General features: G+C 55.8%; 1 protein-coding gene across 1 annotated transcript; it reads left to right on the top strand.

Annotated features, from left to right (window-relative positions):
- The first annotated feature begins 8952 nt into the window (after positions 1-8952).
- ZMYND19 (zinc finger MYND-type containing 19) lies at positions 8953-17406 on the top strand. Its single transcript, XM_036855694.1, has 6 exons — positions 8953-9172; positions 10537-10596; positions 11291-11397; positions 11999-12139; positions 16527-16707; positions 16917-17406. The coding sequence occupies exons 1-6, from the start codon at positions 9122-9124 to the stop codon at positions 17058-17060; spliced, it is 684 nt and encodes a 227-aa protein (XP_036711589.1). The 5' UTR covers positions 8953-9121; the 3' UTR covers positions 17061-17406.

The following is a 17406-nucleotide window of genomic DNA, read 5'->3' as shown; positions in this document are numbered from 1 at the left end:
CATCAGAAGTCGGGGTGAAAGCCACAGAAACCTCATCTAGCCCTCCAGCAAAAGGAGAGGGGCCTTACAGACTGAGGGGTCCACTGGGCCAGGCTGAGGAAACGGAGCAGCCAGGGAGGCCCTGAGGGCCAGGGGTATGCAGCAGGCGCCAGGTCCGCCCGGTTTACCCGGGATTCTGATGCTTCAGGAGGGAGGGTCTGACTGGCCAGCTTGACACTTTCCCGTCAGGACTGTGCAAACTCCCTGAACAAGGAGTTTGGGGTACCCACGGGATGGGGGAGGATGGTGGGCAGCCCCAAAAAAACAAGTGTCCATGGCAGAAATCAAAAAGGAAGTGTTGGGCTTCCCTGGTGGCTCAGTGGTTCAGAGTCTGCCTGCCAAGGCAGGGGACACAGGTTCGATCCCTGGTCTGGGAAGATCTCACATGCCCTGGAGCAATTAAGCCCGAGCACCACAACTGCTGAGCCTGCTCTCTGGAGCCCGGGAGCCACAACTACTGAGCCCACGTGCCACAGCTGCTGAGGTCCATGCGCCTAGAGCCTGTGCTCTGCAACAGGAGAGGCCACCACAGTGAGAAGCCCGCGCACTGCAGCGAAGAGTGGCCCCCGCTCGACGCAATTGGAGGAAGTCCCGCACGCAACAACAAAGACCCAATATAGCCAAAAATAAATGGATAACTAAATAAATTTATAAAAAAAAAAAAAAGGAAGTGTTTGCGGAGGCAGGGAGAGACGCTGTGTTGGCTGCTGCTGAGATGGAGGAGATGGGGGCAGAAAATGGGTGACCTTACCCCAGGTCACACCTGTTTCCCACAGTCGCACCCTATAGGGCTCTGCACATGCTTTCCTCTGACCCCCTCTCCCACCCATCCCCCTGGTCTAGAAGCTCTGCTGCTGTGCTCTCATGTCCACCATCATCACCACCCTGACTTCGCTTTTCTCTAAACATTCCTTTCCTCATGCTCTCATGGAGCCCGGGCTTCCCCTGGAGGCTCTAAAGTGTAAATGTTTATTTTCGTACAACCCCTGTACCACTGGGCCTGCAGGTAGGGTGGATGCTCTCCTGACTCCTTATGACCACTTCCAGACCATTTTCCCCTTTGCCCTAATAGCTGCCAGCCTTAACTCTCATCTTCTCAGGATAAGAATTCATTCCCCCCTCCACTCTTGCTGTTACCTTCAAAGCTGAGGCCCGCCCCCCTTATTCTTTGGTGATTTCAGCTCCTGACTCACTCACTGTCATTCTCTCCAGTACCACCTGTGCAGGAATTCTGACTTCAGAATCCACATAGGTTTCCTTCCAACCTCAACCTCCTGGCCTCTATCTTAACATGAACCAGGATTTGTTTTAATCAGCTATGGTAAGGTGACAGACACAAAGCCAACTGCCGTGAAAGAAGAGTTTAGAACTTACAGTTCCCAAGTGGGGCATGCCACACCGTGCAGGGCCACATGGGGAAGCACCAGTGTCGTCAGGAGCAGGAGGGAGAGGAGAGCTCAGCCAGAGCCTTTACTGTGTTTTCAGTGGGAAGGAGGCAGGGTACGCAAGTTTGAGCAAGTTCAGGATTGGATAGTTTGAATAATTTCAGTGGTCTCTAGTTGTCCAGTACCTGGCCCTGGGTGATTTAGGCGGGGAAATACTGGCCTGGTGTGCTGGTTACAGGAGGTGGTTGGGGTGTGGGCTCTGGATCGGTTGGTTTGCATGTGAAAGGTGTGTTGGCGGGTGAGTCGTTTGCTGTCTCTAGGAATTAGCCAGCCTGGGAAGGGCAGTCTCTCCCCAGCCAGCAAGGCCCTCAAGATGTCAAAGCATCAAAGATCTAGAAAATAAAAAACATGATCAAAGCAGTGCTCATTCCCTTGACTCCTGTCCTCTGAGAACCTTCCCCAGCTGGCTTCAGCAGCCCCTCCTGTGGCTTTAGGTTTGTCTGAACAACATCACCCAACAACTTCTCTCACCCCTTTCCACTCATGCTGTTACTCCCATCAGCAGGTGGGTTCTACCCGTCCCACTGAATGGGGCTGGCCCCTTGACTTGCTTGAACTGCCAGAGAGAGAGATGCCATGCCAGTTTCAGGCTCTAAGAAGGGCTGGCAGCTTTTGTTTTCATTCCCTGACAGTCCTGAGCTGCCATGTGACAATATCTGGCTACTGCTCTGGAGAGATCACCTAGAGAGAAAGGGAAAGCCTGCACGTAAGAGTCTCAGACTTCTCGCCTCACTCACACATCCTGACTGCAGCTCCGTGAAGGACCCTGGCTGTTTCAGCTGTCTATTGTCGCATAACAAACCACCCAAATTTATTACTTACTCTGAAAACTAGGTTGCATTCAGCTGGGAGGCTCTTCTACTCTGTGTGGTATCTGCCTGGGTTAGAATGGCCAAGATGTCCTTTTTGCTGGTGTCTGACACCTTGACTCGGGTGGCTGGGGCAGCTGGGGGCTGGTCAAGTATCCGTTCCCTGAGGCCTCTCCACATGGTTTGCTTGGGGTTCCGCACAGCATGAGGGTCTCCAGGTAGTAAGACTGATTACCTGTGAGCAGGCCCCCAAGAGGGAGGAAGGTAAAGCTGCCAGTCCTCTGGCCTGGGCTTGGAAGTCCCAGAACTTTCTACCAGATTAAGTGCATCAAAACAGTCACAGGGGGCTTCCCTGGTGGCACAGTGGTTAAGAATCCGCCTGCCAAGGCGGGGGACATGGGCTCGAGCCCTGGTCCAGGAAGATCCCACATGCCTTGGAGCAACTAAGCCCATGCGCCACAACTACTGAGCCTGCACTCTAGAGCCTGTGAGCTACAACTATTGAGACTGCATGCCACAACTACTGAAGCCCGCACGTCTGGAGCCCGTGCTCCGCAACAAGAGAAGCCACTGCAATGAGAAGCCCGCGCACTGCAATGAAGAGTAGCCCCCACTCGCCACAAGTAGAGAAAGCCTGCGCACAGCAATGAAGACCCAATGCAGCCAAAAATAAATAAATTAAATTAATAAAATTTTTTTTAAAAAACAGTCACAGGAGGGAGATTCCTGGCAGTCCAGTGGTTAGGACTCAGTGCTCTCACTGCCGTGGGCCAGGTTCAATCACTGGTCAGGGAACTAAGATCCCACAAGCTGCGAAGTGTGGCCAAAAAAAACCCCCAGAAACAGTCACAGGACGAGTGAGGATGGAGCATCACACCTGACAGGGAGGGAAGGAATTGATGGTGAGAATTTGAGACAAACTACCCACCAGCCAATAGCAGAAGAGTCAACCAGCTGAGCCCAATCTCATCACGGAATAATTAGAAAATCAACAGCTTTTTTTTTTTTTTAAGAGCTCCTGACCTATTTATTTATTTTATTTTATTTTTTTGGCTGTGCTGGGTCTTCGTTTCTATGCGAGGACTTTCTCTAGTTGTGGCAAGTGGGGGCCACTCTTCATCGTGGTGCGCGGGCCTTTCACTGTCACAGCCTGTCTTGTTGCGGGGCACAGGCTCCAGATAGGCAGGCTCAGTAGTTGTGGCTCACGGGCCTAGTTGCTCCGCGGCATGTGGGATCTTCCCAGACCAGGGCTCGAACCCGTGTCCCCTGCACTGGCAGGCAGATTCTCAACCACTGCGCCACCAGGGAAGCCCCAACAGCTGTTTTAAGCCATTATTACGCAGCAGCACATACCTGGAACAGACACTGACACTTCAAAGTGAGATGCTGCCTCAGAAAATCTACAAACAACAAATGCTGGAGACGGTGTGGAGAAAAGGGAACCCTCTTGCACTGTTGGTGGGAATGTAAATTGATACAGCCACTATGGAGAACAGTATGGAAGTTCCTTAAAAAACTAAAAATAGAATTACCATATGACCCAGCAATGCCACTACTGGGCATATACCCAGAGAAAACCATAATTCAAAAAGACACATGCACCCCAATGTTCATTGCAGCACTATTTACAATAGCCAGGACATGGAAGCAACCTAAATGTCCGATGACAGACGGATGGATAAAGATGTGGCACATATATACAATGGACTATTACTCAGCCATAAAAAGAAACGAAACTGAGTTATCTGTAGTGAGATAGATGGACCTAGAGTCTGTCATACAGAGTGAAGTAAGTTAGAAAGAGAAAAACAAATATAGTATATTAACGCATAGATGTGGAACCTAGAAAAATGGTACAGATGAACCGGTTTGCAGGGCAGAAATACGAGACACAGATGTAGAGGACAAACGTGTGGACAAAAAGAGGGCAAAGTGACGGGGGGTGGTGGTGGTGATGGGATGAATTGGGAGATTGGGATTGACATATATACGCTAATATGTATAAAATAGATAATTAATAAGAACCTACTGTATAAAAAATAAAATTCAAAAATTCAACAACAAAAAAAGTGAGATGCTGCCATCACAAAATTCTGAAATGTGGCCCTGACTTTGGAACCAGGCAGCAGGAGGACCTGGCAGGCAGTGAGGACATTGCTGGTGGAGGCCCGAGAAGGGCGGAGCCCAGTCAGGTATTGGCAGAAAAGTGGGACACCATTGCCTGTGGTAACGGGGAAGACAGAAAATATATCTAAGGATCTGATTTTCCTGGCAGAAAGCTTAAAGGGCCAACCGGCTTCTTTCAGTCATTTATGCTAAAGTGAAATAAAGAAAAGAGAAATGAACTAAAGAAGTAATGTTCCATGTTCCAGCAGGAGTTGGAGGAAGTATTTCAAGCCAGGTCCTGCAGCCGGAAAATAAAAACTATTTCTCAATCTCAGCCTTTCCAGGCAGCAAAGGTTCTCAAGGTAAGAAATGGCATCGTGGGGAAGATCAAATCCAGGGCACTGCAGCAAAACACGACCTCAGGGTTAAAAGAAATGCAAGGGCATGGCGTATGACCCCTTGTTAAGACCTCTGAAAGATTCCCAGGGGACGGGACCCTCATAGATGCTGTCAGCCATACAGAAGCGCCTCCAGGCGTCTTGAGGTCTTTGTGCCACAGCACATGGCTCGACGTCCAAAGCAGAAAGGAGCCGCTCAAAGATATTTGCAGTGTAGCTTCTGTCTACTGAAATGTGTTATAATTTGACACCTAGAAAATCCACAAAGTTTTTTTTAGGGGTTGTATTTGCTTGAACTACAATGGACGAAGTTCGAAATAAAAGAGGCCTCTGGGCTCTCAACTGTCTCCAGGCAAGAAGCAGGCTGAGAAGACTACTCAGCAGCAAACAGGGCCCATTTCCCATGGCAAAGGGAGGACAAGCGAGCACGCAGGGCCAAGAGGCAGAGAGAGAAGCCGTCGGGATCCATAGAAAAGGGGGGATGGGTGAGGGAACCACTTGCCGGGAGCAGACAAGCCCTTAAAGGAGCACTGTGACAGCTGTCTGCTGGATTTCAACACTGCTGTGCGCCCGTGGCTGCAGGGGGCACGCCCCCTTTTCCTTTTTGAACCGGGTGTCTGTTCACTTATCCTGTGCTTCCCCTTGGAATGTTGGGTCTTGGGGGGCAAACAACTTGCCTCTCGCCTTGTTGCACATCATAAGCCAAGAGCCACGGTGAGGTGGTGGTTCTAGGGTCTTCACGTGGGAGAAGCATGAATCATTAGGGGTCAGAGGGTGGACGGGTGGGGGGGCAGGCTGTTCCACTGGTAGCCCCCACAACGCGCCACACTTTCAGGACTCATGCTCTTGTGCATATCCCTCCCACACGGACTCCAAGCTCGCCTGCGTGACTTGCTTTGGCCAGCGGGATACCGGCAGGTGTGATTCAAGCAGAGGCCCACTGGGACCTGTCACTTAGAGCAGAGCCTCCACATGGTAAGCAGTCCAGCTCTCCTGCCTGGATAACGGTACACCACACCCAGGGTCACATGGAAGAAAATGAGGTGCTCCAGGCGAATTCCCAGCTGAGTCCAACCGAAGGAGGTATCCGGCTGACACAGTGTGGAACAGAAGATGCCCAGTCAGTCACAGAATTGTGCAAAATAATAAGTTGATGTGCTTTTAAGCCATGAAGTTTGAGGGGGTGGGGTTGTCACAGGCCAGCAGGTAACTGAGACACGATCATCCCCAGCACCTGCAGCCCCTTGCAAAAGTCTCTGAAGCACTTCCCGTCCTCGCTCACTCCCTCTATCAGCGATCCTTTGAACCCACTGGGACCTCCAACCCTCGGATCTGCCCCTCTGGTGTCCTCTCTTCTTCACTTGCTGAGCTCAGATGCCCCGGGCAAGCATCCCTCTCTTAGACAGCTCGCTCTCTCCCCCTCACCTCACTGCACTCGCCCAGCATAACCACAGTCTTGGCTGAATCCAACTCTTTCTCCTTGCCTTCTCAGGAGCAGCCTAAATAGGCTGGAGAAAAACACACAGTCACACGGACTGGTCCCCTTGACACTGCCGGGCCACCCTACTGTCTTTTCCTAGTTCCCTCCTGGTCCTCCTGGTCCTCTCTCCTTGGACCACACTCCCTTCTCACCTTCAACTGATGGCCTCGTTCTCATCAGAAGAGAACTCCCCAGATTCCTACATCCACATCCACTCACCTCTCCGACTCCTCTTCAAGCTGTGGCTGAGCTGAACCACCCAGGCTCCTGTCAGAGGCCAGCCCCCGCCCTCCCCTCTCAGGCGATTGCCTCACCTCTTTCTCCTCCATGGGCTCATTCCCACTGGTGGACAACATGCTGCTTCCTTTCCCACTATAAAACCAACACTCTCTCTGGACTTGCCTTTTCTTTCTTGCTTTGGCCGTTTCTCTGCTCCTTTTCAGCCAGAACACCCCAGAAGAGTTGTCAGTCTCAAGGTTTCCAAGCCTTTCCTTCCACTCCCCCTTAGCCCGTTCAGTTGGGCTTATTCCTCCATCACTTACTTGTCAAGGTGCCCAGTGCCCTCGTGCTGCGTGCTCTATTGACTAATTCCCAGTGCCCACTGACTGGGACCTCTCAGCAGCATCACACAAGGCTGATCCCTCCCGCTCACCCTAGCACTGTCTTCACTTGGCTCCTGGCCCACTGCCCTCTCCTGGTTTCCCTCATACCTGACGTCCTCATTCTCTTTACCAGCTCCTTCTCTTTTCAACCTCCTTCTCCCTTTAGTATGAGAGTACCCAGGGCTCAATCTTTTTCCTCTCTTTTTCTCTATTTGCATTTCCTCCCATGGTGAGCTCATCCAGCTGTGTGGCTTTAAATACAACAAATATGCTAATGAACGCCAAATCTGTACCTCAGGCTGGACACCTCCCTGAATGCCATATTCACGTATTCAACTGCCTTATAACCTTAACGTGCAGCCTGAGGAAGAAATACATTTTTATTTTGCTAAGCTGCTGAGAATTGAGGGATGTTTGTTACTGCAGCATAACCAGGGCTATCCTGACTGCTACAGAACACTGCCACCACAGGTGTCCCAACATCATCGTTTCTTGGCTGGGTGCTTGCATTAGTTTCCTAAACAGCCTGCCTGCTTCCACTCTTTCCGGCATTGTCTCCATCAGCCAGTGTGATGCACTGAATAGCTATTCCTCTGCTCCAGTCCTCCAGTGGCTCACTTTTCTGAGTGTAAAAGTCAAAGTCCTCACGAGAGCCTACGTGACCCCCTTCCCGTCCTCCACCTCTCTGGCCTTGTCCCCTGTTGTTCTCATGCACTCCTTTGCTCACGGTGGCCACCTCCACTTTTCAGACACACCAAATGTGTTCCCAGTTTATGGCCTTGGCACTGTCTCTTCCCTCTGCTGGAGATGCTCTTCCCCTAGAGCCCACATGGCTCACTCCTCCTCCTCCTCCCAGTTTGTTCAAATTACTTGGCAATGAGGCCTACCCCACCCACCACCTTTCCTGGATCCCCAACTCCCTAATGCTGATCTACTTGTTTCCCCACAGCACTGATCACTTTTTAACATGGCATATAACTCACAGGTCACTAGCCTTTTCTGCCTCCCTTGCTATAACAGGGGTTTTCAATTTGTTGGGTGCACCGGTGTAGAGTGGTTTCATCGGGCGCTGGGGGTGAGAGCCCGCTGGAGTGGCTGCCAGGAGACAGGTAAAGCCCCGCCAAAGTCCTCAGCCCTTGGAGTTCCTGTTCAGGAAGGACCTGGCCCAGGCTGTTCAGCGCACCGGCTCGAAGCCCAGGGAAGCCTGGGGTAGCCCGAGGATGGGCTATAGCGGCGGTCCCCAACCTTTTTGGCACCAGGGACCAGTTTCGTGGAAGACAGTTTTTCCACAGACCGAGGGCGGGGGGCGTGTTCAGGCGGTAATGCGAGCGATAGGGAGCGGCAGATGAAGCTTCGCTCTCTCGCCCACTGCTCACCTCCTGCTGTGCACCCAGGCCGCGGACTGGTACCGGTCCACAGACTGGGGGTTGGGGAACCCCTGGGCTACAGGGTCCTGATCCGGGCCCCTGTGTGGAGGTGGCCAGGGAGAAGGAGGGCGGGCCTGTCGGCAATGGACCCAGACCCTACGCCACAGTGGCCCCTGGGCTCCGGGTCCCTGTCCCCACTCCGGCCTCCTGCCCGCTGTCCGAGGACGGGGGACGGTTTACGGGCAGCCGCAGCCAGTCCCGCAGGGACCCCGACCTGCAGAGCCCGGACGGCCCGGGGCGCGGAGCCAGGCCGCCCTCCTCGAGGGGCGGGGGCCGCGTCGGGGTCGCGGGGGCGAGGGCGGGGGCCGGGTCGGTGTCGGGGTAGGGGGTCGGGGCCGGGAGCCTATAGGTCAGCATCCAGCACAAAGCTTCCCGCGAAACTGACGTCGCGCGGGGCGGCCGCGCAGGCACCGCCCCCGACCGCGCCCCTCCCCCGCGCTGGCCCAGGTCCTCAGCGCGCCGGCGCACTCGCCCTCCTGCCATTGGCTGCGTCGTGGCGGCGCGCGCCGGCCGGCGCACTGCGCGCCCCACCATTGGTCGGGCGGCGGCGCGCGGGGGTGTGTCCGCGTCGCGCTCCGCCCCTGGCCCCGCTCGCTGAGGTGCGCGCGGCGGTGGCGGCGGCGGCGCGTGGCAGGTCCGGCGGGCGCCAGGAGGCGGCGGCCCGACCCCGGCCCAGCCTCGTCCCGCCCGCCCGCCCGCCCGGCCCCGATCCTGACCCCGACTCATCCGACTGGCCCGCCCGGCTCGCCGTGGCCCCGCCCCGGCCCCGGCACCTCCTGAGGGAGAGGCGCCGCCGGCCGAGCGCAGGCCCGGCCATGACCGACTTCAAATTGGGCATCGTGCGGCTCGGCCGGGTGGCCGGGAAGGTGAGCGGCGCGGGGCTGGGGCTAAGGTCGGGCCGGGGGAGTGGGGCGCTGGGCCGGCGGCCGGGCCGGCGCTGGGAGTAGGGGGCCGGGGTGCGAGGCAGGGGGCCGGACCGGAGCTGGGGGTGGCGGGCGGGGTCTGGGATTCGGAGTCGTGGGTGCGAGGCTGGGGGTCGGGGGCGCGGGGCTGGGGGCTGGATCGGAGGCCCGATCCGGGCGGGGGCACGGGCAAGGGCCGGGCGGTTTGCGGGCGGCGGGCCGGCGGCCTGGCTCCCGGGGCAGCCCTCCTCCGGTTGCGGACCGGGGCTCCGACCGTGCGCCGTGGCCGGGGGAGCAGGGGGCTGTGGCTGCGCCTGCGGCTGCGGGGAGCGCAGGCCCTTCCGAGGAGGCGCGCTCGCTCCTCACCGAGACCTGCGTGTGCGCGCCGCCGGTGCCTGCCGGTCCGTAGTGAGCTTCGGGCAGGGTTCGTGCTGCCAGCGGCGGCCCCGTCTGGCTGAGCCTCAGTGGGCCTCGCCAGAGCAGGGCCTCCCTCTGCTTCTCTCCCTTACCTGGCCCCGCCTTCCGCGTGTTCGAGGCTGGGGCTTCCTGGCACCTGTGGGCATTGAGGCTTGGCTGTTTCCAGGAGCCGGCCGGCCGTGCAGCTGCACCAGCCACGGACCTTACCCTGGATGGGAACCCTGTTCCCATCACCAGCGGCGGAAGCTTCTGGTGGGAGAGAGGAGCAGAGGCAGTCAGATGAAGGTAAAACCGATTCAGATGCTAGAAAAAAGCTTTCCAAGCGAGAATGACACTGGTCCGTTTTGGGGACCGTTTCCTGCCCTTCCTGCAAGGGGACGTGGCTTTCTAACTAGGGAAGGGTGGGCTCCCCATCAGCTCTGAGGTCCCTTCTAACTCAGTGACTGATTGCACTAATGTCATCCCTTAAAACTTTTATTTGGAACATTTTAGACAAAGAGGTAGGAAGGACGATTCAGTGAGCATCTGTGTGAGGACCGCCTGGCTTAATAAATAAAATAAATGTTAACTGAAACCTGGATATTCTGCCTCAATCCCGGCCCCCTCCCTCTACTCCAGTGACGTCATACTCTTGGACTAGGTTTATCAGCACATTAAAATGCACAGCTTAGTACCTGGCCAGTCCTGTGGCACTTCTTTTGGTTCTTCACGAGCAGATGGGAAGTGAAGCCTGATGCCGCGACTCTGCGCGGTCGTGAGCGGGGAAGGACCAGGCTTTGGCACCTCTACCTGCTTTCAGAATAGATGGCCCCTCGCCTGCTGACCTCGCTTAGTCTCAAGGGGCCGCTCCTGCTTATTATCGGTACCTCGTACTGATTCCAAATGTAACGTCTTGAAACGTTAATTTCCAGACCAAGTACACACTGATAGATGAGCAGGACATCCCGCTGGTGGAGGGCTACTCCTTTGAGGTAAGGACGCCGTTCCTTTGCTGGCATGCCCTTAGTCATGCCCGGGAGGGTCACAAGGGGTGGGCTTTCTTCCCTGTGATGCGAGGGCAAGACCTGGTACGCGAGCCTCTCAAGCTGTCTGTCACTGCCCCGTGGAGCCCCCTACCGCCTCTGCGATGCTGGTCTTCCCCCACTTCCGCCTGGTTGCAGGCTCTTCCTGAAAAGGAGACACATTGTGTCATGTTTGTGATTGAGTTCAGTTGGACAAGCTTCTGTGCCCTGGGAGACTCTCCAGGGCTGCCCCCCGTCTCTGGCCCTCTGCTGTTCCTACCTGACGAAGCTGTCCGGGCTCCAGTCCTCCCCCTCCCACTCCTCCTTCCACAAGTCTGTGGACCCGCTCTTACCTCAGATGTCACCCTTTTACACTTACTTGGTCTAGGGCTTATCTATTTTTTACTGGGTGGGGGCTTTTTCTTTTTTAAGGGTAGGAAGATTGATTTCTCTGTGTCCACAATGTTTTGCAAAGAGTGCTTCGTGACCGTGTCTTGCCTCCACAAGAGGAGAGTGCTTCTTGGGGCCACGTGTCTGGGAGACTCCAGAGACCCCCAGGGTCCCGGGAATAGGCCTGGGATTGTCCCTCTGGCTTGTTTTTTAATATGGAATGTTGTTGATAATCAGAGGCTTTTTAACAGAGCTTTTTCTTGTTTCTTCTCAGGCCCGGATGGAAGTAGACGCAGATGGAAATGGTGCTAAGATATTTGCATACGCCTTTGACAAGAACCGAGGAAGGGGGTCGGGAAGGCTCCTTCATGAGCTGCTGTGGTGGGTGTTCCAAGCTGCTTGTTTCCCCTGTCGGGTTTGCGCAAGCCCTGAGGTGCACGGGGCTCGTGGAGCCAGCAGACCCCTTGTTGACAGACGGTGCCTTCCCTGGGTCTCCCAGTTAATTCTGTGTCGTTGTCACTATCCCGGAGGGGTGGCTGCTTTGCGACCTGTGGCACTGGCAGGGCAGCCAGAGAGTCTGCAGGCTGAGCGCCCTTTCTGCTCGGTGTGTTTGGGACGCAGCCTCCTCTGGGGGTGGGTGGGGTCTGGCCCCTCCTCCGGGTTGGGGAAGGACCTTCCTCTCTTCTGTGTGAACCGCGAGGTTCCGAAGTACTTGGGACCACGCAAGTGGGGTGTTCTCCAGGCTGTGTGTGAGATGGTTTCGGGTTCCCTCCTTGGCTTCCTGCAGCCTAGCTCTTAAATCCAGGGGCTGGGCTGTCCACGTGGCCTGTCCTGTTTGGGCCACAGACTCACTTACCTGGGTTCCTCTCTGCAGCCTTGCTCCTGATGGGTCCCGTCGGTGTGAGAAGGGACCAGTTCAGGGCACGCGGCTGAGGCGTTCAGGAGGGTTGGGAGCCCACCTGGAGCACTGTCTGTTTCCTAGGGAGCGGCACAGGGGGGGCATCGCCCCCGGGTTTCAGGTGGTGCACCTCAACGCTGTCACTGTGGACAATCGCCTGGACAACCTGCAGCTGGTGCCGTGGGGCTGGCGGCCCAGAGCCGAGGAGACCTCCAGCAAGCAGAGGTGGGTCTTCCTGGGGCCCGGTGATGTGGCTGAGATGCCCCTGAGGGCGGCCCCTCCAAGCTCACTGCCGAGAGGGGCCCGCGTCTACTCTGTGCTCTGAGGCTTCTGTGGGTTTGGTGACCTTGGCTGTTTTCCCTCAAGGTGCGGGGGTCCTCTTTTTCTTCACTGGGGGAGGAGACCGCTTGGATGCTTATCTTTCTGGGCTGGTCTTCTGAATTGGCTCTCGCGGGGAGAGGGGTTATGTGGGCCAGTCCCCTGTAGGTGGGCAGGACGCCCTTGAGATGTAGGAGCCGTCTCCATCTCAGGGGTGCCCCTGTGCACACAGATGGGTCTTGCTGTCATGCTCTTTTGTAAACAGCTTGTCTGGTCAGTGGTTTAAAGGAAGCAGGACAGTGTGGTTCGGGGGTTGGCCACTCGGCCTCCGCCTTTCTTTGGTCCTGAGGACTTGGGCGGAGGGGATGCTCCGAGGGCAGTTCCCATGGCCCCAGGAACAAGCCCCTCTGTGACTTCATGGAGCCCTTAGGAAGAGCTGGGGGACCCGCAGGATGGGAGCCAGAATGAGCCAGGGTGTCCCTGGCCACGTGTGCATCATTTAGGGGCTCCCTAGGGCTTCTGTGCATCTCCTCGGGCCCCTGGGCAGCTTTTCCTGACTTTGGCGGTACAGGTGCTGACTTCCCCTACAGGCAGAAGTCGGTGAGGTCGGTGCGGGGGTGTCAGTGTTTCTTAGGACGGAGACTGGGTGGAACCTTTGCAGTGGTCACCACTGGGGTCTCGGTGGGCCCCATGCACTGGAGGTAGGAAATGGCGGGATTGCCCGGCCAGCTGGGCTTGCTGGTGGGGGATGGTCCCCAGGTGTAAGAAGGCCACATCCAATCCGATGCTGCTGCAGCTCTGGAGGAGTGTCCATAACTCTACGAGAGGAGGGGGTGGGTCTCCAGGCGTTGGGGGTCTCTGCTCTGTTGTTAGAGGCTGATCCTCTTGTGATAGCTGGGTTAGGATTTTCATCTTCCTGGAGGTTATGTGAGTCTAGACTTTTGGTTGCAAGTGACAGAAACTAAGCCCAACTTGGCTGAAGCAAAGATAGGACACTTAATGGCTCCCCTGCTGAGATGTGGAAAGCCACAAAGCCACCTCCAGGTCTCAGGAGCGGCTGCCAGGGCTGCACACTCGCTTTCCTCAGCAGTGTCTGGCGGCGTGGGGGAGTCAGCTTGTTTTGAGTCACTTTTGTCTCCATGCTGGGGGCAGGAGGGTTCTTTCATCAACAGAAGGAAGCTTGTGTCATCAGGACAAGTGTAAGGGCGGCTGAGCGGAACACCAGCCTCCGTGGATTTCCCCCAAGTTGTCCAGTGCTCACATGGGTTCAGGGCAGGCCTGGGGCTCACCCTCCCTGGCTCCATGCAGGTCTGCTGCTGCCCATCGCAGACACTGGAGGGACACTGCCCACCGTGTCACCCAGCGATGGGTCTGTCTTTCTGGGATCTCAGCATTTGTCCATCTGAGCACCATGTATTGTTGTGAGATGAGGCGACCACAGTTAAGAAGACCTGTTTGGAAAAGGGTCTGCTACACCCAGGGCTGCCCCACCGGTGGTCTCCCCCAGGCCATGGCCCAGCTGCCCCATTCTCCTTCAGACCACTCTCAGGAGGCCCAGGACCACCCCAGGGACCTCTCCCTGCTGGTCGTCCCAGGAGCAGACGGGCTGGGGTTGGCCTTAGTTTGCAGGCCTGGGGTCAGCCCGTCAGCAGTCCTCCACCTGTCGGGGCAGAGCCAGCCCAAGGGTGGCCTGAACTCCCCGCTGGCCCGGCGTCACGTGTCCGTCCTTCCGTCTCACTCAGTGGCCTCCGCACGGCGGCTCTTCGTAGGAATCACCCCATATGTGAGGCGGGCGGTTCGGCAGCACAGCTCCTGCCAGGCGTGTACCTTCTGCTCTGCTTTCCTGGCGTCACTTCAGTGGGGCCATGAGGGTGGCCCAGCCGCGTGGAAGGTGCTCTTTGCAAAGGTGCATTTTCCTCCCTTTCTGCCTTCGAAAGCCAGCTGGGACTGAAACTCACCTCTGTCTTCCAGGACTTCATTGGAGGGCTCAGAAAGTAGCCAGTTTTCTCCCACATCCTGACTTTCACCCTTTTCTTCTTTAAAAAAATCTTTTTATTGTGGCAAAATACAGATAACATTTATTGTTTTAACCACTTTTAAGTGCATGGTTCCGTAGCATTAAGCAAATTCAGATTGTCGTGTATCACCCTGCCATTGTCTCCAGAACTCTCACCTTCCCAAACCGAAGCTCTGTCCCCATTAAACACTAATTCCCCACCCATCTCCTCCGCCAGCCCCTGGTACCTACTGTTCTGTGAATTGACAGGTCCTTGGACCTTATCTGAGTGGATTAACATGGCATTTGTCTTTTTGTGTCTGGCTTATTTCACTTCGCCTCATTTATGTCTTTGAGGCTCATCCATGTCATAGCATGTGTCAGAATTTCCTTCGTTTTTAAGGTTCAGTAATACCCCATTGCGTGTGTGTGTGTGTGTGTGTGTGTGTGTGTGTATGGCACATTTGGTTTATCCATCATCCATCAGTGGGCACTTGGGTTGCCTCCACCCCTTGTCTGTCGTGAATGATGCTGCTGTGAACACAGTTGTACAAAGAGCTCTTCGAGTCCCTGCTTTTGATTCTTCAGAGTGTGTACCCCGAAGTGGAATTGCAGGATCATAGGATAATTCTGGTTACTTTTTGAGGAAGCTCCACACCGTTGTCCAAAGCATCTGCGCCATTTTACCTTCCCCCCAGCAGTGCACAGAGGTCCCAGTGTCTCCATACCTTCACCAACACTTGTTTTCTGTTTGTTTGATAGTAGCCATCCCAGGAGTGTGAGGTGGTCTCATTGCGGTTTTGAGTTGCATTTTCCTGATGATCAGTGATGTTAAGCATCTTTTCATGTGCTTTTTGGCCATTTGTATGTCTTCTTTGGAGAAATATCTATTCAGATGCTTTACCCATTTTTAAATTGGGTCGTTTTTTTTTTGGTTGACTTGTAGAGTTCTTTATATATTCTGGGTACAAATCCCTTATCAGATATATGGTTTGCAAATATTTTCTACCATTCTATAGGTTGCCTTTTCATTCTATTGATTGTCTCTTTTTTTTTAAAGTTTTTATTTATTTATTTATTTAGGCTGCATTGGGTCTTCGTTGCTGTGCGCAGGCTTTCTCTAGTTGCGGTGAGCAGGGGGTACTCTTTATTGCTGTGCGCGGGCTTCTCACTGTGGTGGCTTCTCTTGTTGCAGAGCATGGGCTCTAGGTGTGTGGGCTTCAGTAGTTGCGGCATGTGGGCTCAGTAGTTGTGGCTCTCGGGCTCTAGAGCGCAGGCTCAGTAGTTGTGGCGCACAGGCTTAGTTGCTCCGCGGCACGTGGGATCTTCCTGGACCAGGGCTCGAACCTGTGTCCCCTGCATTGGCAGGCGGATTCTTAACCACTGCACCACCAGGGAAGTCCCTGATTGTCTCTTTTGATGCACAAAATAATTGAATTTTCATGGAGTCCAATTTGCCTATTTCTTCTCTTCTTACTGTGCCTTTGGTGTCATATCCAGGATTATTGCCAAATCCGATGTTGTGAAGCTTTTGTCCTATGTTTTCTCTGAGAGTTTTATTGTTTGGGGTCTTACATTTAGGTCCTTGATCCATTTTGAGTTAATTTTTGTCTGTCACTTTAGAAGAGGGTGACCCTTCCCTTTTTCTTTTTTCTTTTTTGGAAGTATAGTTGATTTACAGTGCTGTGCCAGACCCTTCCCTTTTTTATCCAAGTCCCTCCCGGCCTGGTCCCCAGAGAGGGTGGGTGGGTGGAAGGGGCTGGTCCACCCATCCGTTTACTCTCGGAGTGCGGGAGGTGCCTCCTTTGGGGGCCAGCCCCAGGGCGGGCCTGTGCTCACCCCACCGCCTGTGCCTCTTGTGGGGCAGGTGCGGGCACTTACAAGCTTCTGGCCCCGTCCAGCAAGAGAAGTGTTCAGGGGGGTGTAGAGCAGCTCACAGCAGTCGGGCAGGCAGACCAACCAGGGGCAGATGTGGGCGCCTCTGGGGCCGCGAGCACGTGATCTCCGTGCCTGTCTTGTGTGCAGCCGTCCCAGGCGTTGGGGAGATTGACGAGCAAGGCAGACAAAGCCCTGCCCTGTGCCTTTTAGTGGGAAGATGAAACAGGCTACATACTGGATGTTACGGAGAGGTGAGCCCAGGCAGTGGGATGGGCCAAAGGAGAGTCAAGCTGCAAAACTGGGGGCGGGGCAGCCTGAGAAGAGGAAGCAGCTGGTCCACCCTGGGGTCACTCATCGTCACCTCCATACCTTGACCCTTCCTGGCCAAGGCATCCTGAAGCGCCTGCTTCTCTCTTTAAGGGAGCAAAGCTTATACTGGCTGGCGATTCAGCAGCTGCCCACGGACCCCATAGAGGAGCAGTTCCCCGTCCTGAACGTGACCCGGTACTACAACGCCAACGGGGACGTGGTGGAGGAGGAGGAGACGTCCTGCACCTACTACGAGTGCCATTACCCGCCCTGCACGATGATCGAGAAGCAGGTGCGCGGTGGGGGAGCCGGGCCGGAGGCTCGACCCTGCGGAGCCCCGCGCCTCCCCTAGGACTGCCCTCTCGCGGCTTCTCCCCTGCGGTGGCCGTTCCTTTGTCACTGCCTGACCGGGTCCCAGACCCTCCGGCCTCGGCGCACGGGTGGCCAGGTCCTCACAGGTCTGCCGTGTGACCAGAGCGCCGCTCTTCTGTGTCCTTTCAGCTCCGGGAGTTCAACATCTGCGGGCGCTGCCAGGTGGCGCGCTACTGCGGCTCCCAGTGCCAGCAGAAGGACTGGCCAGCCCACAAGAAGCACTGCCGGGAGAAGAGGCGCCCCTTGCAGCACGAGCTTGAGCCGGAGCGATGACCGGCCGGTCAAGTGGCTTCTCATCTCCCCAGGCTGCGGGCGCGGCTGGCGGCTGGACCGGGGCCACCAGGGGGGCTGCACCTGCCCCTGCCCCTGCTCCGCCACCGGAGGCCCCCCCCCGCACGCCGCAGAGCAGAGACAGCTGGGAGGCCCCCCGGGACGCTTCTCATTATTTATATGTTAATATGTTTGTAAACTCATGTACAGTTTTTTTGGGGGGGGAGGCAGCGGGAGGGTTAGAAAGTACAAATAGGGTCATTTGCTGTAACACTCACTTTCCGGGCGGCTGAGCCGAGGACGGCGGCCCGCCCGGGCTGGGGCAAAGTAAAGGGTGGGACCGCCCGGC

This window comes from Balaenoptera musculus, chromosome 6 (assembly GCF_009873245.2).
Source record: "Balaenoptera musculus isolate JJ_BM4_2016_0621 chromosome 6, mBalMus1.pri.v3, whole genome shotgun sequence".
In the NCBI taxonomy this organism is placed as follows: Eukaryota; Metazoa; Chordata; class Mammalia; order Artiodactyla; family Balaenopteridae; genus Balaenoptera; species Balaenoptera musculus.
Note: the sequence above shows the minus strand (reverse complement) of the source record. Positions and strands in the feature narration are given on the sequence as shown.